At 35.8% G+C, this 22,069-nt stretch overlaps 1 protein-coding gene and 1 pseudogene across 6 annotated transcripts in view; one reads left to right on the forward strand and one right to left on the reverse strand.

Moving 5' to 3' along the window:
- Positions 1-22,069, forward strand: part of NUCB2 (nucleobindin 2) — a 55,082-nt gene that overhangs the window by 14,262 nt on the left and 18,751 nt on the right. For all 6 annotated transcript variants that reach the window (XR_004959237.1, XR_004959236.1, XR_004959238.1 and 3 more), the window contains 3 exons: positions 7,194-7,320; positions 18,885-18,988; positions 21,754-21,939. Coding sequence is in view for 1 of the 6 variants with exons in the window: in XM_036258653.1 (XP_036114546.1) it covers positions 7,194-7,320; positions 18,885-18,988; positions 21,754-21,939 (417 nt within the window). In the remaining 5 variants the exon portion in view is untranslated. The remainder of the gene's footprint in view (positions 1-7,193; positions 7,321-18,884; positions 18,989-21,753; positions 21,940-22,069) is intronic.
- LOC118629136 lies at positions 18,210-18,267 on the reverse strand (annotated as a pseudogene).

Genomic DNA, 22,069 nt, shown 5'->3' on the forward strand with positions numbered 1-22,069 from the left:
TTGGTGCATGGGTTGACACTCAACCACTGAGCCACACCGGCCGGACCAGAGAGATTCTTTTAAAGCTCATCCTTGAAGGGCAACACATCAGTTCAGCAGTAAAGAAATTTCCAATGATTTAATTTTAAACTCTCAGTTATACCTCTCAAGATAATGTTGTTTGCTTATGCTATTTTTGTTTATTTTTTTAAAGTTTCCTTAAAAAAAACAAAAACAAACCTATTTCTAGAATCAGAATTAGAGAACTTTGTTAGAAGAAAACTTTCTGGGTCAAACGTCTCTAAATTTAGTCTCTGTCCCTGATGTGGGCTCCTTTGAAAGACTGACCCCCATCAGGTGGTGGCATCTGTCAAAACCTTTGTGTGGCTTTTAATTCACAGGTCTCCTCTGGGAGGTGATGAACTGTTCTGGGCCAGTAATTCCCTTGAATTGTCTTGAGAATAATCTTATATTTCCTTTGAAGAATTAATTTAACCTGTGGAACTAATTTCCTGGTGTGGATGATATTTAATGTAGAACTTTCAATATCTCTTATTTACTTAAATTAGTATTAAGAGCATTATTTGGGGGTAACAAAATGTGGATAATGGGAGATACTATGCAGGATGGGACAAAGGTAGGTTTACAGTTGTTTGTATGAAAAATAATATAATAATTAATAAATAATAATACAAGAATAGACTGTGTTTTGTGTACTCACAACTGTACACCTACTTTTGCTGGCCCTGAATAGAGATAATCAAAGAAAAGAAGGCAACAACTTCCTGGTTTGGTATAGGAAATACCTTTATAGCTGTCTTCCTTTCATAATCAATTCCTATTCCCTACTGGGGGTGTGGTGACATAAAATGAAGTTAAACAGTTATCCAATGATAAATAAGAATAAAAATAGACAATAAAACCCAAGCCAGTGGAATTATTACAAATAGCTTAGCAAGGACTCTTTATTCAGGAAGAATTGGGAAAAATATTAGAATTTATCTTTTCCTTTAAATGGGTACTGGATTTTCTGAAATGCTTTTTCTGCATCTATTGATATAATCATATGATTTTTATTCTTCATTTTGTTTATGTGATGTATCACATTGATTTGCAGATATTGAACCATACTTGCATCCCAGGAATAAATCCCATTTGAACATGGTGTATGATCTTTTTAATATATTGCTGAATTTGGTTTGCTAATTTTTTGTTGAGCATCTATATTCATCAGTGATATTGGTCTATAATTTTCTTTCTTTGTAGTGTCTTTATCTAGTTTTGGAATCAAGATGATGCTGGTGTCGTAAAATGAGCTTGCGAGTCTTCCCTCCTCTTGAAATGTTTGGAATAGTTTGAGAAGGATAGGTGTTAGTTTTTCTTTGACTATTTAGTAAGATTTACCTGTGAAGTCATCTAGTCCAGGACTTTTGTTTGTTGAGAGTTTTTTGATGACTGCTTTGATTTCATTGGTTGTAATTGGTCTGTTCAGATTTTTTTATTTCTTTTTGATTCATTCTTAGAATATTGTATGTTTCTAAGGATTTATCCATTTCTTCCAGATTTTCCAATTTTTTGGCATATACTTGTTCATAGTATTTTCTTAATGCTTTGTATTTCTGTAGTATCAATTCTTACTTCTCCTTCATTTCTTATTTTATTTATTTGGATTCTATCTCTTTTTCTTGATGAGTCTGGTTAACAGTTTATCTATTTTGTTTATCTTTCAAAGAACCAGCTCTTGGTTTCATATCTATGTCTCTTTATTTTACACACACACACACACACACACACACACACACACATACACACACACATTAGATTCTACTTCGTTTATTTCCATCCAGATGTTAATTATTTCCTTCCTTCTACTCACTTTGGCTTTGTCCTTTTTCTAGTTCCTTTATTTGTAGGGTTAGATAGTTTATTTGACTTTTTTGGGGGGGGGGTTCTTGATGTAGACTTGTACTGCTATGAATTTCCCTTTTGCTGTGTCCCATAGATTCTGGGTTGTTGTGTTTATGTTTTTATTTGTATCAAGCTATCTTTTGATTTCTTCCTTGATCTCATTGTTAACCCATTTGTTGTTTAGTAACATGTTATTTATTCTCTATGTGTTTGTGTGTTTTTCAGTTTTTTTGGTAATTGATTTCTAGTTTCATACCACTGTGGTCAGAGAAGATGCTTGAAATAACTTCAGTCTTGTTAAACTTATTGAGTCTTGTTTTATGGCCTAATGTGGTCAATCCTTGAAAATGTTCCATGTGCACTTGAAACAAATGTATTATTCTGCAGTTTTGGGGTGAAGTGCTGTTGAAGATATCAACTAAATCCATCTGGTTTAATGCGTCATTTAAGGCCAGTGTTTCCTTGTTAATGTTCTGCCTGGAAGATCTACCCATTGATGCTAATGGGGTGTTAAAGTCCCCTACTATGACTATTACTGTTTGTTTGTTTTTTTAATATGTTTTATTGATTTTTTTTTTTAGAGAGAGAGAGAAAGATAGAGGAGAAAAAGAGAGAAACATTGATGAGAGAGAAACAACAGATGACTGCCTCCTGCATACCCCCTACTGGGAATCAAGTCCACAACCCAGGCATGTGCCCTTCCCTGGAATCGAACCAGTGACCTATTGGTGCATGGGATGATGGGATGATGTTCAACCCACTGAGCCACACCAGACAGGCAGGACTGTATTACTGTTGATCTGTCCCTTTATGTTTATCAATATTTGATGTATATATTTAGGTGATTCTATGTTGGGTACATAAATGATTGCTTCCTCCTTTCTTATTATGTAATGGCCTTCTTTGCCTCTTGTTTCTCTTGTTATAGTCTATTTTGTCTGATATAAATATTGCTTCCCCAACTTTTGTTTCATTTCCATTTGCATGAAATATCTTTTTCCATCCATTTATTTTCAGTGTGTGTATGTCTGTTGTTCTGAGGTGGGTCTTTTGTAGACAGCACATATATAGGGCTTGTTTTCTCATCCGTTCTGTCTTTTGATTGGAGCATTTAATCCATTTACATTTAAAGTGGTTATTGAGCCTGGCTGGTGTGGCTTAGTGGTTGAGTGTTTACCCATGCACCAAGAAGTCGCCGGTTTGATTCCCAATCAGGGAACATGCCCAGGTTGTGGGCCAAATCCACAGTGGGGGGCATGCAGGAGGCGGCCAATCAATGTTCTCTCTCATCAATGTTTCTATATCTCTCTCCCTCTCTAAAATCAATAAAGAAAAAAAAAGTAAACTGATTATTTATTTATTTATTTTTTATCCTTACCCAAGGACATTTTTCCATTTTTTATTCAGATAGAGTGGGAAGGAGAGAGAGGAAGAGAGAGAAACATCGATGTGAAAGGGACACATCGAGTGGCCACCACCCACACGACCCAACCAGGGCCGGGGACAAACTGCAGCCAAGGTACATGCCCTTAGCAGGAACCGAACCCGGGTCTCTCTGGACTGCAGGCTGATGCTCTAACCACTGAGCCAAACTGGCCAGGGCTAAACTGATTATTGATAGGTGTGTTACATATTTATTGTCATTTTATTTTTTATAATTATGTTATTTTCCCCTCTTTCTTATTATTATAGAAATCCCTTTAATATTTCTTATAATACTGATTTGTTGGTGATGAAATCCTTTGGCTTTTTCTTATCTGGGAAGCTCTTTATTCTTCAATTTTAGCTTTTTTTTTTTTTTTTTTTTCCTCACCCGAGGACATTTTTCGATATTTTGTTCAGATAGAGTGAGAGGGAGAGAGAGAGAGAGAAACATCGACGTGAAAGCGACACATCGAGTGGTTGCCACCCACACGACCCAACCAGGGCTGGGAACAAACTGCAACCAAGGTACGTGCAACCAAGGAACCGAACCCGGGTCTCTCCAGACCGCAGGCCGACGCTCTAACCGCTGAGCCAAACCGGCCAGGGCTATTCTTCAATTTTAAATGATAGCCTTTGCTGGGTAGAATAGTCTTGGTTATAGGTCCTTGCTTTTTATCACTGGGTTAAGGAGCTTGGTATGGGGCCCAGGCTCCTTGCTCCTTTAGGAGGACCTCTTCAGCTGAGAGATCTCTCTGGATTCTTAACCTCCCTTCACTCTCATGTGGATGTTGGGCCAGAACATCTCTTCTCTTTCTTGATCTCCCTGGTGGGATTTCTTTCCCTTTCCTTTTTCTTGATGTGTGTTCCTCTGTATATTCTTAGTTGTAAGACTTCTGTTCAGTTAATCTTTAGATAGTTTTCCAGGTTGATTGTTCCAACTTTAGTTGTAACTCTGATGTGGTCTGGGTAGGATGTGAGTGTAACTTCCACCTACTCATTGCCATTTTGCTCTGAACTAGTAACTTCTTTCTTTCTTTCTTTTTTTTTTGGTTTCATCTGAATATTATATTTATTAAATAAATATTAGAGGTTGTCATATCATTTCACTACATACAGCTTTGCATCAGTGATTTCTCTCTTTTTTTTTTTTTTTTTTATCCTCACCCGAGGACATTTTTCCATTTTTTGTTCAGGTAGAGTGGGAGGGAGAGAGAGGAACAGAGAGAGAGAGAGAGAAACATCGATGTGAAAGGAACACATCGAGTTGCTGCCACCCGCACAACCGACCAGGGCCCGGGACAAACTGCAACATAGGTACGCGCCCTTAGCGGGAATCGAACCCGGGTCTCTCAGGACCGCAGGCCGACGCTCTAACCGCTGAACCAAACCGGTCAGGGCTGCATCAGTGATTTCTTAATTGTTACGTCCAGTAAACACTTTTTATTCTTCTTTTTACTGAACTCTTTTACTTGATTTCAATGGTTCTCAGATTTTAGGGCTGGTTAAAACACAGATTTAGGGCCCCACCTGTAGACTTCCTGATTTAGTAAGTCTAGGGCCTGTATTACTAAAGTTCCCAGGTGAGCCCTGGCAAGTTTGGCTCAGCGGTTAGAGCGTCGGCCTGCGGTCCGGAGAGACTGGGGTTCGGTTCCCGCTAAGGGCACGTACTTTGGTTGCAATTTGTCCCCGGCCCTGGTTGGTCGTGCGGGTGGCAGCCACTCGATGTGTCCCTTTCACATCGATGTTTCTCTCTCTCTCTCCCTTCCTCTCTCTCCCTCCCACTCTATCTGTACAAAAAATGGAAAAATGTCCTCGGGTGAGGATAAAAAAAAAAATAAATAAAAATAAAAATAAAGTTCCCAGGTGATGCAGATGCTTCCACTTGGGGACCGCACTTTGAGAACTATTTTATTTAGTAATAATGACCATTCTCTCCTTAAAATATACTGTGCTGCTCTTTTTGCTTTTATAATAGCATATTTTCTAGTTCTCCTTCTTCCTCTCTGAACATTCTTTCTTGGTCTCCCTTGTGGGGTTTCTTTTCATTATCTTCTTCAGCAGGTCCCATTGACTCAATCCTAAATGGTTTATCTGTCTGATTGCTAGTTAGACTTGCAGTTTGTGATTGCAAATGCATTTATAGATAAGAGAAAGTAAACTAGTAGCTATTTTGTTTTTAAATCTTGGAACATGTATCTGATTACTTATCTATGAAAAAAGTAATCAAAGGAGAAACCCTAATAATTTCAAAGATGAATTCTGAAGTTTTTTATGTATGAGATGACTACAGCTGAAGTAGGCCAACTTAGTTTTATTTATTTATTTATTTATTTATTATCCTCACCTGAGGACATTTTTGCATTCATCTTCAGATCGAGTGGGAGGGAGAGAAGGAGGAAGAGAAAGAGAGAAACATTGACATGAAAGAAACACATCGACTGGTTGCCACCCACACAACCCCAGCAGGGCCGGGGACAAACTGCAACTGAGGCACGTGCCCTGAGCGGGAAGCAAACTCAGGACTCTCTGGTCTGCAGGCCGACACTTTAACCACTGAGCCAAACTGGCCAGGGCAGGCCAACTTACTTTTAAAAAACCTTATTGAAATATAATTCACATACCATAAAAATTTGCTCCTTTATAGCATACATTCTAGTGGTTTTTAGTGTATCCACCAAGTCATGTAATCATTACTACTAATTTTAGGACAATTGCATTTGCCCCAGAAGAAATCCTATACCCATTTTAAGCAACCACTCCCTATTTTCTTCTCTCCTTAGCCCCTGGCAGCCATTAATCTACTTTCTATCTCTATAGATTTTCCTATTCTAGGTCATTTCATATGAATACAATAATGGAGGCCTTTTATGTTGGCTTCTTTGACTTTGTATAATGAATGAAATCAAGTTTTCAAGGTTTATCATGTTGTGGTATGTATTAGTACATTGATTCCTTTTTATGGCTGAGTAATATCCCATTGTATGGAATTGTTTATCAATTCACCAGTTGATGGACATTTGAGTTATTTCTACCGTTTTGGCTAGTATAAATAATGAATGCTACTATGAACATTCATGTACAAGTTTCTATGTGAACAGGTTTCAATACATTTGTTATATACCTAGAAATGGAATTGCTGGGTCATATGGTAACTCTGTTTTTAACTTTTCTTTATATAAGAGAAAGTTTATTTAATTTTTATTGCTTTATTTTTAGAGAGGGAGAGGAAGGGTGGGAAAGAGAGAGAGAAAGAAGCATCAATTGGTTGTTCCATGTATTTATGCATTTGTTGGTTGATTCTTGTATGTGCCCTGACCAGGGATTGAACCTGCAACCTTGGCATATTGGGATGACGCTCTAACCAACTGTGCTACTTGGCCGGGGCAAAAGAAAGTTTGTTTTGAAAGTCACAGAGGTAGAAGAAGTGAGCTGTGGAAGAAATAGGATCAGGAAATAAGTTACATAGGCAAAAGAAGGGCCCTTAGAACTTAGGGGAAACAGAGAGGCAAGGAAAACACCCCTGGGAGAAGGGGGTGGTGAAAAGTGCAGGCATATTCCATAGAGGGAGTTGCTGTGTTTAACTTTTTGAGGAACTGCCAATTTTTTCCAAAATGGATGCACCATTTTATAATTCAAGTTACTTTTTGAGTTTCTCCTTTGTGCTTTAATCATGCTTTTATACATTTTATGGCTTTTAGATATCTTGATTTTAGACTTACAAACTGAATATCTTCTGAAAGAAATGCTTTTGTAATATCAAATTTATCTAAATTAGTCAAAAATATCTATCACTACTTTATTGTAACACTATTTTTAATATATGGTATCTGTTCTAAAAATGCAGTATAATAGACAAAACTAATTTATTATTGTGTCAACAGAGTGGGAGGCTAAGCAAAGAGCTGGATTTAGTAAGTCACCATGTGAGGACAAAACTTGATGAACTGAAAAGGCAAGAAGTAGGAAGGTTAAGAATGCTAATTAAAGCTAAATTGGATTCCCTTCAAGGTAAGTGCTAAGTAAAAGGTAGGAAAATGTCAGTATTTGGTTGTTAAGGTCAATTTACATTAGTATATGCCATGTTTTCTAGTCAAAATTTAATGTTAGTATTAATTTGCCTTTCCTTAATTAAAAAATTTTAATTATTTACATGGGTAATATATTCACATCATTCAAAAATCAAATGGTTAGCTTTAAATAATTATGTCAATTAAAAGGAAGAATGAAAAGTAATGAATTAAGCCACTGATTTAAAAGAGGAAAAACAACATCAAAGCAAACCAAAAGAAAGCAGAGAGAGAAAACCTAACTGGAACAATTTCCATACATGCAATAGAAAATTGTCAGAGAGGTAGGTAACTCCACACACACACAAAAACACCAGCCCAGACTGTGTGAAAGGGAATTCTATTAAACCATTAAAAAGCAGATTGTGAATGCTATTTAAAGTATTCCAGAGCACAGAAAAAGAAGGAAAGCTTCCACACTCTTATTATATATTGATGTCAAGACCAAAATTATTACTGTAAAAAAAATTCTATATGTTAGCAAGTGGATTTATTTTAGGAGTATAAAAAACATAATATTATAAATAGTTATATAACTAGAAATAAGGAAAAAAGATTTTAATGTGACAAAAGAAATCATAAAGTCAAAGGAGCTCTGGTTGGTGTGGCTCAGTTGGTTGAGTGTTCTGTACACTGAAAAGTTGCCGGTTTTATTCCTGGTCAGGGCACATACCCAGGTTGCAGGTTCAATCCCCAGTCAGGGTGTGTGCAGGAAGCAACCGATGGTCAATTGATATTTCTCTCTCACATCAATGTTTCTCTCTCTCTCTTCCTCTTTCTCTAAAATCAATAAAAACATATTTTAAAAAAAGTCAAAGGACAAATGATAAATTGGAATAATTCTTTGAAGCTTGTAATTTTTTAAAAACTGACAATTTTTTAAGAACAATATAAGGTTCACAGCAGAATTGAGGGGAAGGTACAGTGATTCATTATATACCCTCTTCTGCTAAACATATATAACCTTCCCCATTACTAACATCTTCCACCAGAGTGGACATGGCTACCACTGACAAACCTACATTGACATGTCATTATCACCCAAAGCCCATACTTTAGATTAGAGTTCACTCTTGGTGTACATTCTATGGATGGACATGTTTATAATGATGTATCAACATGATAGTATCATACAGAATAGTTCCATTACCCTAAAAATCCTCAGTGCTCTGCCTGTTCATCCCTCCACATATTCTTTTTAAAAAAATTTATTGATATGAGAGAGAGAGAGAGAGAGAGAGAGAGAGATGAAAAGAGAAAGGGAGGGAGAGAGAAACATTGATTTGTTGTTCCACTTATTTATGTATTCACTGGTTTATTCTTGTATGCGCCCTGACTGGGGATCCAACCCAGAACCTTGGCATATTAGAATGATGCTCTAAGCAACTGAGTAACCCAGCCCAGTGCCCCATATTCTTTAATTTTAGACTATTAGAAGATAAAATAGCTATGAAGTAGATTTTTTAAATGTGAGGATATTTTGAAGAAAATAATCTTATAATTCATCTAATTATTTTCATATATACAGAAAAGGCATTTGACAAAATTTAACACCCCTCTTATTTGAAAATGTAATAAAATATGTAGTAATCAATAGCTAATTCTGTAATATGATCAGATGTGTTTAATTCAGCTATATCATACTTAAGGGGAAACCCAAGTATGTATTATAACTAAAATCAGGAACAAAACAATTGATGCTCATTATTACCACGACTAATTAACATTATATTGGAGGTACTAGTCAAAACAGTTATAGCAATGAAAAAAAATCGAGGTGAAGTAATTGGAAAGGAAATGATAAAGCCATCTCTATTTGCAGACGATATGTTGGGAAAACCCAAAGTAATTAACTGAAAACTTAGTATAAACAAGAGGAAAATTCATCAAAGTAAAGTTGTTATACAGAAATCAATATATTTCATATGTACAAACAACAGCCAGTTTGAAGATATAATGGAAGAAAAGACTCTATTTGCAATACCAACATAGAAAAAAATAAGAATAAACTAATTAAGAAATGTACAAGATTTACAGACAAAAAATTTAAAATACTCCTGAAGAACACAAAAGTAGATTTGAAAAAAATGGAAAGACATAACATCTTTTTGATACAAAGATGCAGTATTATAAACATGTCAATTATCTGTAGGTTAATTTCTAATTTTAACATGATCCAAATAAAAATATGTGCTCCCCCCGATAATAACCAAGTAATATTAAAGTTCATATGAAAGAGGAAACAAGCGAGGAAAGCTACATACCTCTGAAAAAGAAAAACAGTGAAGAAAGACTAGATATATTAGATGTTAAAATATATCACTAAGCCTCAGACATTAGAACTATATGTTTGTGACATGTAAGAAAGACCAGTGGAATCAGAATAGAAATTCTAGAAGTAAAATTAAATATACATATCATTTAGTTTGAAATAAAGGTGGTATCTCATTTTTAGTGGGATAAAACTAGATTTAAAAAAAAGTGTCAGTACAATTGGGTATCCATTTGGAAAAAGGTACAGTTAGGTCTATGTCTTATATACATCAGTATAAGTTCAAATAAATCAAAGATTTAAGTGTAGAAAATAAAAGCATTAGGTGACAACATAGGTGAATTCCTTTATTATCTTAGAATAGCGTTTCTAATAATGAATGAAAATCAAGGATCTAGATTTAGCAGATGGGAGACCCTTTAAGCTGCCTCCTGTGTCCTTGTGACTTGCTCCCATAGGTTGGTTATCTGGGTGGTACATTGCCATTGATAGAATATGAACATTTATTGTTGGTGGAATAGTAGTTTTTAATCTTCAGATTGCATAAAAACGACCTGGGGAGCTAGTTAAAAAATGTAGATTACTGGATCTCACCTCCAGATATTCTGATTCTGGGAATGAGTAAACTGCATTTTAAACATGTACCTCTGGTCAGTGGATTATATTGGAGAAATATCTGTGTAGAGCATTAAAATCCCTGCTGGTGAATAGACTTAGAAGACAAGTACCAAATACTCATTATCCTGAAATTAAGGATATCAATGAGAGGTAAATTGAGCTCATACCATACTATTTCAGGTCATTAGACACATGAGGTAATTTCATCCTTGAAACCTGGCCTAAGATGTTTTGAGATTTCTTTCCCCTTAGACAACCTCATTTCCTCAATCTTGGCAATATTTTCTTTATTTCAAGATAGAGACTGAATTTTACTATCTAGTGAAAGTCTAATATGCTTAGAAAACTTATGAATATTTTGTCATTGATTCAGAACTTATGAGTTGATATTTGATAATTTGAAGAAGGGTTTCAAAGATCTTAATTTGAGGAGGTATATTTTCAAAGTAGGTAATCCATTCACATGGTTTAAACCCAGGAAATATAAGCAGGTATATAGCAAAAGGCTCCCTGATATTTTTGTAACCTGCCAGTTCCCACTGTTCCCAACACTACCTTCCTGAGTTTCTTTATTCTTATATAAGCAAATACAAATAAAAATTATTATTTTTCTCTCTTTTTATATAAAAGCTAGCATATAATCCACATTATTTTGCCTTGTATTTTTTTCTTTAACAATATATTTCAGAGATCTTTCTGTATTAATACATGAAGAACATCTTCAGGTTTTTTTAAATTTATTTTCTAATTTTTGTTACAGATATTTCTCCTTTTTTACCCCCTTGACACCCTCCTCCCCATCCCCCCAGCCCCATCCCCGGCTTTGTTGTCCATGTTCATTGGTTATGCATATATGCATATAAGTTCTGTGGTTTATCTCTTCCCACCCCCCACTACCCCTCTTCTGAGGGTTGTCAGTCTGTACCCTACTTCCGTGTTTCTGGGTCTACCCTATTCCTCAGACTGTTATATTTATTATATTCCATATATAAGGGAGATCATGTAGTATTTGACTTTTTCTGCTTGGCTTGTTTCACTTAGGCTAATACTTTTCAGGTCCCTCCATGTCGTCTCAAAGGGTAAGAGATCTTTCTTTCTTACAGCTGCATAGTACTCCATTGTGTATATGTACCACCGCTTTTTTATCCATTCGTCTACTGATGGACACTTGGGCTGTTTCCAGATCTTAGCTATTGTAAATAGTGCTGCTATGAACATTGGGGTACATATATTTTTTCTGATTGGTGTTTGAGGCTTCTTAGGGTATATTCCTAGAAGCGGGATCACTGGGTCAAATGGAAGTTCAATTTTTAATTTTTTGAGGTAACACCATATTGTTTTCCATAGTGGCTGCACCAGTCTGCATTCCCACCAGCAGTGCACTAGAGTCCCCTTTTCTTCACATCCTCGCCAACACTTGTTTGATGATTTGTTGATGGTGGCCATTCTGACAGGTGTGAGGTGATACCTCATTGTTGTTTTCATTTGCATCTCTCTGATGATTAGTGATGTTGAGCATTTCTTCATATGTCTCTTGGCCATTTGTATGTCCTGTTTGGAGGGATGTCTATTCAGCTCCTCTGCCCATTTTTTAATTGGGTTCTTTGTCTTCCTTTTGTTGAGTTGTATGAGTACTCTATATATTTTGGAAATTAACCCCTTATCTGATGTATCGTTGGCAATGATGTTCTCCCATACAGTGGGTTGCCTTTCCATTTTGATGGTTGTTTCTTTTGCTGTGCAGAAGCTTTTTATTTTGATGTAGTTCCATGTGTCCATGTTTTCCTTTGTTTCTGTTGCCTTAGGTGATGTATCAGTGAAAATTCTGCTGTGTAGGATGTCCGAAATTTTGTTGCCTACATTTTCTTCTAGGATTTTTATGGCTTCATGGGTCACATTTAAGTCTTTTATCCATTTTGAGTTTTTTTGTGTGTATGGTATAAGTTGATGGTCTAGTTTCATTTTTTTGCATGTAGCTGTCCAATTTTCCCAACACCATTTATTAAAGAGGCTGTCTTTACTCCACTGTATGCTCTTGCCACCATTGTCAAATATTAATTGAGCATATTGCCTTGGGTCCATTTCTGGGTTCCCTATTCTGTTCCACTGGTCTATATGTCTGTTCTTGTGTCATTACCAGGCTGTTTTGATTACAGTCGCTTTGTAGTATAACCTGATATCCGGTATTGTGATCCCACCTACTTTGTCCTTCTTTTTCAAAATTGCTGTGGCTATTCGGGGTCTTTTTTGGTTCCATATGAACTTTTGAAGTATTTGTTCTAGTTCTGTGAAATATGTCGTTGGTACTTTGATGGGGATTGCATTGAATCTATAGATTGCTTTGGGTATTTTAATGATGTTAATTCTTCCAATCCATGAACAAGGTATGTGCTTCCACTTTTTTATATCTTCCTCTATTTCTTTTTTCAATGTCCTGTAGTTTTTTGAAAATAGGTCCTTTACTTCTTTTGTTAAGTTTATTCCTAGGTATCTTAATTTTTTTGCTGTGATGGTAAATGGGATTGTTTTTTCAGTTTCTCTTTCTGTGAGTTCATCATTGGTGTATAAGAATGCCATCGATTTTTTGACCTTAATTTTGTATCCTGCTACTTTGCCAAATCCATTTATTAAGTCTAGTAGATTTTCGATGGAGTCTTTAGGGTTTTCTATGTATAATATCATGTCATCTGCAAATAATGACAGTTTCACTTCCTCCTTTCCAATTTGGATCCCTTTTATTTTTTCTTCATGTCTGATTGCTGTGGCTGAGACTTCCAGTACAATGTTAAATAAGAGTGGTGAAAGTGGACATCTCTGTCTTGTTCCTGTTCTTAAGGGAAATGTTTTTAGTTTCTGCCCATTGAGTATGATGTTGGCTCTAGGTCTTTCATATATGGCCTTCATTATGTCAAGATATGATCTCTCTATTCCCACATTGCTGAGCGTTTTTAGCAGAAATGGATGCTGGATTTTGTCGAATGGTTTTTCAGTGTCTATTGATATGATCATGCGTTTTTTATTCTTCATTTTGTTTATGTGGTGTATCACATTTATTGATTTGTGAATATTGTATCAGCCTTGCATCCCTGGGATGAATTCCACTTGGTCATGGTGAATACTTTTTTTTAATGTATTGCTGGATCCGATTTGCTAGTATTTTGTTAAGGATTTTGGTGTCTATGTTCATCAGGGATATTGGCCTGTAGTTTTCTTTCTCTGTAGTGTCTTTTTCTGGTTTTGGAATTAGAATTATGCTGGCCTCATAAAGTGAGTTTGGAAGTCTTCCTTCTTCTTGAATTTTTTGAAATAGTTTGAGGAGAATGGGTGTTAGTTCTTCTTTGAATGTTCGGTAAAACTCCCCCGTGAAGCCATCCAGGCCTGGGCTTTTGTTTGCTGGGAGAGTCTTGATTACATCTTCAATTTCTTCTGTTGTTATTGGTCTGTTCACGTTTTCTATCTCTTCCTGGTCCAGTTTTGGGAGACTATGTGTTTCTGGAAATTTGTCCATTTCACTTAGATTGTCAAATTTGTTGCCATATAATTGTTCATACTAGCTGTTAATGATCTTTTGTATTTCTGTGGTGTCAGTTGTTATTTTTCCTCTTTCATTTCTGATTTTGTGCATTTTGGTTTTCTCTCTTTGTTTCTTGGTGAATCTAACTAAGGGTCCATCCATCTTGTTTATCTTTTCAAAACACCAGCTTTTTGTTTCATTGATGCTTTGAATTGGTTTTTTTTGGTCTCTATGTCATTTATTTCTGCTCTGATCTTTACTATTTCCTTCATTCTACTTGCTCTGGGGTTTTCTTTTTGTTTGCTTTCTAATTCTTTAAGTTGTGAGGTTAGACAGTCAGTTAGAAATTTTTCTTGTTTCTAGAGGTAGGCCTGTAGTGCTATTAACTTCCCTCTCAGAACTGCTTTTCCTGCATCCCATTGATATTGTGTTGTTGTGTGTTCATTTTCATTGGTTTCCAGGAAGTTTTTAATTTCTTCCATGATCTCCTCAGTAATCTATTCATTGTTTAATAACATGCTATTTAGCTTCCATGTGTTCAAATGTCTTTGCATGTTTTTGTTGCAATTGCTTTCTAGTTTCATGCCATTGTGATATGAGAAGATGCTTGATATGATTTCAATTTTCTTGAACTTGTAGAGATTCAGTTTGTGTCTTATCATGTGGTCTGTCTTGAGAATGTCCCATGTGCACTTGAGAAGAATGTGAATTCTGTAGTTTTGGGGTGTAATTCTCTGTAGATATCTATTAAATCCATTTGGTCTAGTGCTTCATTTAGAGTCTCTGTTTCCTTGCTAATTTTTTTGTCTAGAGGATCTATCCAGTGGTGTCAATGAGGTGTTGAAGTCCCCTGCTATGACTGTATTGCTGTTGATTTCTCCTTTGAAGTTCTCCAGAAGATTTATAATATATTTTGGTGCTCCTATATTGGGTGCATATATGTTTATCAAGGTTATATCTTCCTGTTGGATAGATCCTTTCAATATTATGTAGTGGCCTTCTTTGTCTCTAGTTATGGTCTTCATTTTGAAATCTATTTTTATCAGATATGAGTATTGCTACCCCAGCTTCTTTTTGCTTTCCGTTTTCTTGGAAAATTTTTTTCCATCCCTTCACTTCAACCTATGTGAGTCTTTTGTTGTGAGGTGGGTCTCTTGTAAACAACATATAGATGAGTCATGCTTTCTTATCCAGTCAGTTACTCTATGTCTTTTTATCAGAGCATTCAGTTTATTTACATTTAAGGCAATTATTGATATGTACTTATTTATTGCCATTTTTGTTTAGTTTGGTTCTATTTTTCTTCCTATTTCTTCTGCTAATTACAGCAGTCCTTTTAACATTTCTTGTAGTGCTGGTTTGGTGCTAATGTATTCCCTTCGCCTTTTTTTTTTTTTTTTGTCTTGGAAGCTCTTTATTTGACATTCTATTTTAAATGACAGCCTTGCTGGGTAGAGTAGTCTTGGATTCAGATCCTTGTTTTTCATAACCTTGATTACTTCATGCCATTCCCTTCTGGCCTGTAGTGTTTCTTGTGAGAAGTCAGCTGAGAGCCTTATGGGGTCTCCTTTGTAGGTAACCTGTTGCTTATCTCTTGCTGCTTTTAGGACTCTCTCTTTGTCTTTAATTTTTGGCATTTTAATTAGTATGTGTCTTGGTGTGGGCCTGTTTGGTTTCTTCTTACTTGGGGCTCTCTGTGCTTTTTGAACTTGAATGCCTTCTTCCTTCTCCAAATTAGGGAAGTTTTCTGTCACTATTTCTTTGAATATATTCTCTAACCCTTGCTCATTTTCTTCTTTGGGCACTCCTATGATGCAAATATTATTACGTTTCCAGTTGTCCCACAGTTCTCTTAAGCTGTCTTCCTGTTTTTAAATTGTTTTTTCCTTTTGGTTTTCTGATTGGTTGATTTTTTTTCTACCCTGTCTTTTTTTATTTATTTATTTATTTTGGTATGTGCCCCTAGTAAGAACTGAACCGGGGCCCTCTGGTCCGCAGGCTAACATTCCAACCACTGAGCCAAACTGGCCGGGGCATACCCTGTCTTCTAGTTCACTGATCTGGTCCTCAGCTTCCTCTCCTCTGCTCTTTAGACCTTCCAATGTGTTCTTTATTTCTGATATGTCACTCTTGATCTCTTCTTGGTGGTTTTTACTTTCTAATTGGTTTATTTTCAGCATCTCTATGTCCTTACTCATGCTGTTGAGCTTCCTCAAGATCATGGCTCTGAATTCTAGCTCTGTTAACTTGCCTAACTGCTCCACGTTGATATCATCCTTGGTGGAGGTCTCCTGTTTTTTCATTAGGCTTTTGTTTCTGTGTTTCACCATTTTGGCTATCACAGTGGGCTTTGGAGCCTGCCAAGTTTTCCCTGTGGGTATTGGTGTTCTGTGGTTTGTGGCTCCCTCTCCTGGGTTTAGATGAGCGAGGGAGGACCCACGTTAAACACACTGTCAAGTCTTACTTTTTTGGTTAGAGTTGCTAGCCCAGGAATGGTACTGTTATCCTCTAGCTTTTTGCCTGGAGGCTAGCAGTCCAGGTTACTTGACGAGTTTTGGATTGTTAGTTGATTGAAAAACTCCCTCAGGTGCTCAGTGTAAGGGGATTTTCCAAGGGTGGGGCAGATGCTGGTTGTAGTAAGCCTCAATTTGCATTTCAATGGCCCACGTGATGGGGTTGAATCTCCGAGGGAGGGGCTGCTGCCTCTCCCCAGACCCTGGGAAGGAGCAATATGGACACCTTCCTGCGTGGCTGCAACTCAGCAAAAGCTCTGAGAGCCCTCCAAATCCCCAGTATCTCCACACAATTCCAGTCCAGTCCACCCTCCTTCTGCCGGAGCCGAAGGTGAGTGGCTGTGGCTATTTTAGCCTCTGTCCCGGCTCTGCGCTGTGGAGCCACTTGGGAGTGTAGCCTGAGGGCTCCGCTCCCAGCTAACGCTGTTGCCAAGCTGCCAACCATGGGCTCCCAACCCGTCTCGTGCCTTCGCAATCCTACCAGGATCGAGTCAGTGTCCCTGGTTATATGGTCCTCGCAAGCTGCTTTTCTGTTGCTTTTTCCCATTGATTTGTCTGTGTTTTAGTTGTAATTCCAGTTTGGTCCTGGGAGATGGTCTGTGTAGCTTCATTCACTCCGCCACCATTTTGGAATCCACCCATCTTCAGTTTTTTAAACAGCTGCATAGATTTCCATTATATGGAGATACCATAATTTATTTAACCAGGCCCCTGTTGATGGACATTTGAGTTTTTACTGGTGAACACTCTTGTACACATATTGCTGTGTATCTGTGTAAGATTACCTGTTAGATAAGTTCCCACAGTAAAATTATTAAGCCATAAGATACATGTATTTGTAATTTGGATAGATATTGCCACCTCCACAAAGGTTGTATCAATACACATTTCCACCAGCAATAATTTCTCACAGCCTTGCTAATAGTATGCATCTTCAAATTTTAGGAGTTTTGCCATTCTCCTGTATGGTATACTAGTGACATTTTAATATGTTTTTTTTTTTTTTAATCCTCACCCAAGGACATTTTTCCATTTTTTGTTCAGATAGAGTGGGAGGGAGAGAGAGGAAGAGAGAGAGAGAGAAACATTGATGTGAAAGGGACACATCGAGTGGCTGCCACCGGCACCACCAACCAGGGCCGGGGACAAACTGCAACTGAGGCACGTGCCCTTAGTGGGAACTGAACCTGGGTCTCTTCGGACCACAGGCCAATGCTGAGCCAAACCGGCCAGGGCTGAAGTTTTAATATGTATTCTTCTTATTTTGAGTGAAGTTAGTATCTTTTCATGTATTTCACTGTTTGGTCATATCCTTTAGGGCTAAGTCTTGTAATAAATCTTTTCTTTGTCAGTAAAACTCTTAGAACAGTGCTATACTAAGAATTCAATGAAAGCTCGATTGAATTAAATTGAACAGTTTTTTCTTTTTCTTTTTGCATAACAAAATGTTCCAGGCTTATCTTGTACCTACCCTGCCTAGCCCAGGAATCAGCCATTTTTGTGAGCATTTATGTTTTGTTTTGTTTTTTAGTGAGAAATGATATTACAAAACAAGGGCTGGCAGCAGCTGTGCTCATTGCTCCTGGAATATATATTCTTCTTGGCACTTTCATCAGATAGAGTTAGGGAATACATGCATGTCTATACACATATACATGTATGCATGTTTGTGTGTGTATATATATATAAATATATATAAGTACATACATGCATATACACATGAAATATACATGTACATATACATTTTAGAAATAAGTTCACACTGATAGCACTAATTCCCATTCATTTCCATGGGTTTCTTGCCTTCCATCACTCCATATTTGTATTTTTCTTTTTCCTGAGTGGGAACCCTGACTTCTAACAAATCAACACATTTACCTACTTTGTTCAATTCTTTTTTTTTTTTTTCCCTTTGGGGCCCTCTGGTAAAAACTGGAAGACCTACCAAATTTAAAAAGAACTGTAACACTACTACTTTATTCAATTTTATAATATAATATAGTCCAGAATAACTTCACCCATTCAACCATAATATACTTCTATAGCTTGTTTTTAAAAATTATTTTACAAAGAAAAACAATTGATGTTTCTTTATAAAAGCCATTATTCAAATGAATTTATCCGAATTGGACTTTGTCTAGATTCATTGGATCATCATGCAAAAAAAATATTTTATATAAATTTTAGAGCTGTTCTTTTTAAAAATTCTACTTAGACCTTTGATGAGGGCAGTGTATTAAGATTTATATAATGAAAAGTAGAAAATTTGGTAATTTTATGATAATGAAAAGTTTTTGCTACTAATTATACTGATGGTCTTTCTAGAAATAACGTTAAAATGTACACATTAAATTGTATTTCACTCTAGATTCAAGGATATCATCTTTACCTAGAATAACAAAATGTACAATATTCTAAAAGAAAATATGAACCCTTGATCTACAACTTTGAACCCTTGATCTACAACTTTGAATTTTGTTATAAACTCCAATAGGAATAAATACGAATGCTTACTCTTATGTATCATTTATATTAATGTTTCTACCTTCTAGTAATTTATCATTTATAATTTTCTCCTTTTCTTTCAGATACGGGCATAGACTACCATGCTCTTCTAAAACAATTTGATCACCTAAACCACATGAATCCTGACAAGTTTGAATCTACAGACTTAGATATGCTAATCAAAGCAGTAAGAATAATTCAAAAAAATGTCTTTGTTGTGCCTTTGAGGTTTTGTAAGTAAATATATATATAATGGTTATTATAATATATATATATATAATGGTAAATATATATATATAATTGCTATTAATATGTATGTAATTTGACAGATAAATTCAATGAAGTGGTAATATAACTTTTATGTACCACGCTCTAGAATATCTTTAAATGGGTATGGCTTAACCTTTATTAGTACAGATAATAATTTGTATATACAGGTCTGTAATCCCTTATCCACAATTGCAAAATCCAAAAAAAAACATAAAAACTGAAACCTGGCTTTAATTATAAGTAAGGCTATTAATATTTTTTATTTATCTTACTTAGTGTGAGTAGTCATAGATTTTGCTGAAGAAGTACTATTCTGTTTGATTATAGACTCTGCAGAGATGTTCCATAATGTGGTATATACACCATATTGCCTTTCTAAAAAGTCTAGAAAAAAAATTTATTTTGCTTCCAGTTTTAATGAGATATAATTGACATGTAACACTTTAAATTTAAGGTGTACAGCATAATGACTTGACATTGCAAAATGATTACCAAAATAAGTTTAGTTAACATCCATCACTCATATAGTTCTAATTTTTTTTTTCTCTTGTGAAGAGAACTTTTAGGATTTGCTCTCTTAGCAACTTTCAGATATACCATACACACTGTAACTATAGTCATCACGTTGTACATTACATCCTAGGACTTGTTCATCTTATAACTAGAAGTTTGTGCCCTTTGACCACCTTCACCCCTTTTTCCTACCACTCTGCCTCTGGTAACCATGAATCTGATCTCTTTTTTTATGAAATTAGTTTAAAATTCCACATATAAGTCAGTTCATACAATATTTGTCTTTGTCTGATTTATTTCTAGTATAAGGCCCTCAAAGTCCATCCATGGCAGGATTTTCTTTTTTTATGGCTGAATTGAGGGACACTTTAGGTTTTTTCCATCTCTTGGCTATTGTAAATAATGCTGCAGTGAACATGGGGGTGCAGATATCTGTTTGCCATGTGATTTTGTTTCTTTTGGCTATACACCTAGAAGCAGAACTGTTGGATTATATGGTAGTTATAGTATTTTTATTTTTTTGAGAACCTTCTTACTGTTTTCCATAGTGGCTACACCAATTTACAATCCTACCAACAGTGCACGAGGGTTCCCTTTTCTCCACATTCTCACCAGCATTTATCTTTTGTCTTTTTGATGATAGTCATTCTAAAAGGCATAAGGTAATATCTCATTGTGGTTTTGATTTGCATTTCCCTGATGATTAGTGATGTCGAGTATCTTTTTGTGTGCCTTTTGGCTATCTGAATATCTTATTTGGAAAATGTCTATTCAGGTCCTTTGATCATTTTTAAATTGGATTATTTGTTTCTTTGCTATTGAGTTTATGAATTCTTTATGTATTTTATATATTAACCCCTTGTTAGATATATGATTTGCAAATATGTTCTCCCATTTCATAGGCTGTCTTTTCATTTTGTTGACTGTTTCCTTTGTTGTGCAGAAGCTTTTTAGTTTGATGCCATCCCACTTGATTTTTATTTTGTGGCTTGTGCTTCAGGTGTCATATTTAAAAAATCATTGCTGAGACCCATGTCAAGAAGCTTTTTCCTGTGTTTTCTTCTAGGATTTTTATAGTTTCACGTCTTACATCTAAGTCTTTAATCCACTTAGAGTTAATTTTTGTGAGTGGTGTAAGGGGTTTAGTTTTATTTTTTAACATGTGAATGTCCAATTTCCCCAGGATGATTTATTGATGAGATGGTCATTTCTCCAGTGTGTATCCTCAGCTCCTTTGTCAAATATTAGTTGGCAGAAAATTCTGAAACTCATCCGGGCATAGGGATTTTATTTATTTTTTATTTTTTTTATAGTGTTTTCATTGTAATGTTTTTATTTCTAGACTTAGAGGGTTGGTGCATGATTTTCTCATAAATAATATTCTGTAAACTGATTTATTTATTTATTTATTTATTTTGGTTTCCTAGCGGGAACTGAACCCCAGGACTCTCTGGTCCGCAGGCCGATGCTCCAACCGCTGAGCCAAACCGGCCAGGGCTGGTCATAGGGATTTTAGATAAGAGTTTGCATACCTCTCATGTTGTACTGTACCAAGTTACCAAACTCAATGTTCTTGCCTGGATGTTTTGAGATTGAGTTAAGTGGTTAGAAACTAATCTAGTTTTCTACTGTACAGATTTGATATAGTCCCTTCCTTCTTCTGTTTCAAATCAATTTATATATTATATATACTTATGAGAAACATCTTAAACATTTAGCTTCTTTGAATGCCTGCATTTCTGGTATTAATAATGACTGAAATAAAATGGTAGAATGTATTTATTTTTTGTTAATCCTCACCTGAGGATATGTTTCCATTGATTTTTAGATAGAGTGGAAAGGAGGAAGGGGAGAGAGAGACAGAAAGAAACAGTGATGTGAGAGAGACACATCGATTGGTTACCTCCTGTAGGACCCTGATCAGTGCTGGGGATCAAACCTGTACGCAGGATGTGCCCTTGACTGAGAATTGAATCTGAGACCCTTTGGTCCTCAGTCCGACTCTCTAACCGCTGAGCCAAACCAGCAAGGGTTAAAATGGTAGAATTTAAAAAGAGGAGTCCAGTATTTTTTTTCTCTTCTATACGTCTTTTGTTAGAAAATGTGCTATATGCAAGAATGCCTTTTATATTTTCAAACACATCTTTTTATTTAAATGTTACATTTTAGGCTACAAGTGATCTGGAAGACTATGATAAGACTCGACATGAAGAATTTAAAAAATATGAAATGATGAAAGAACATGAAAGGAGAGAATATTTAAAAACACTGAATGAAGAAAAGAGAAAAGAAGAAGAATCTAAATATGAAGAAATGAAGAAAAAGCATGAAAATCACCCAAAAGTTAATCATCCAGTAAGGATTATGACTTTATGAAACCATAATTAGATGGTTCTTTGTACCAGATAGTAGAGTTTTGTGATAAGTTATTGGTACTTAATATTGATTCCTAATTCTGCAAAGTTCCTCAAATTTAAATTTTCTT

The sequence above is a fragment of the Molossus molossus genome, unplaced genomic scaffold (assembly GCF_014108415.1).
Source record: "Molossus molossus isolate mMolMol1 unplaced genomic scaffold, mMolMol1.p scaffold_m16_p_13, whole genome shotgun sequence".
Lineage (NCBI taxonomy): Eukaryota > Metazoa > Chordata > Mammalia > Chiroptera > Molossidae > Molossus > Molossus molossus.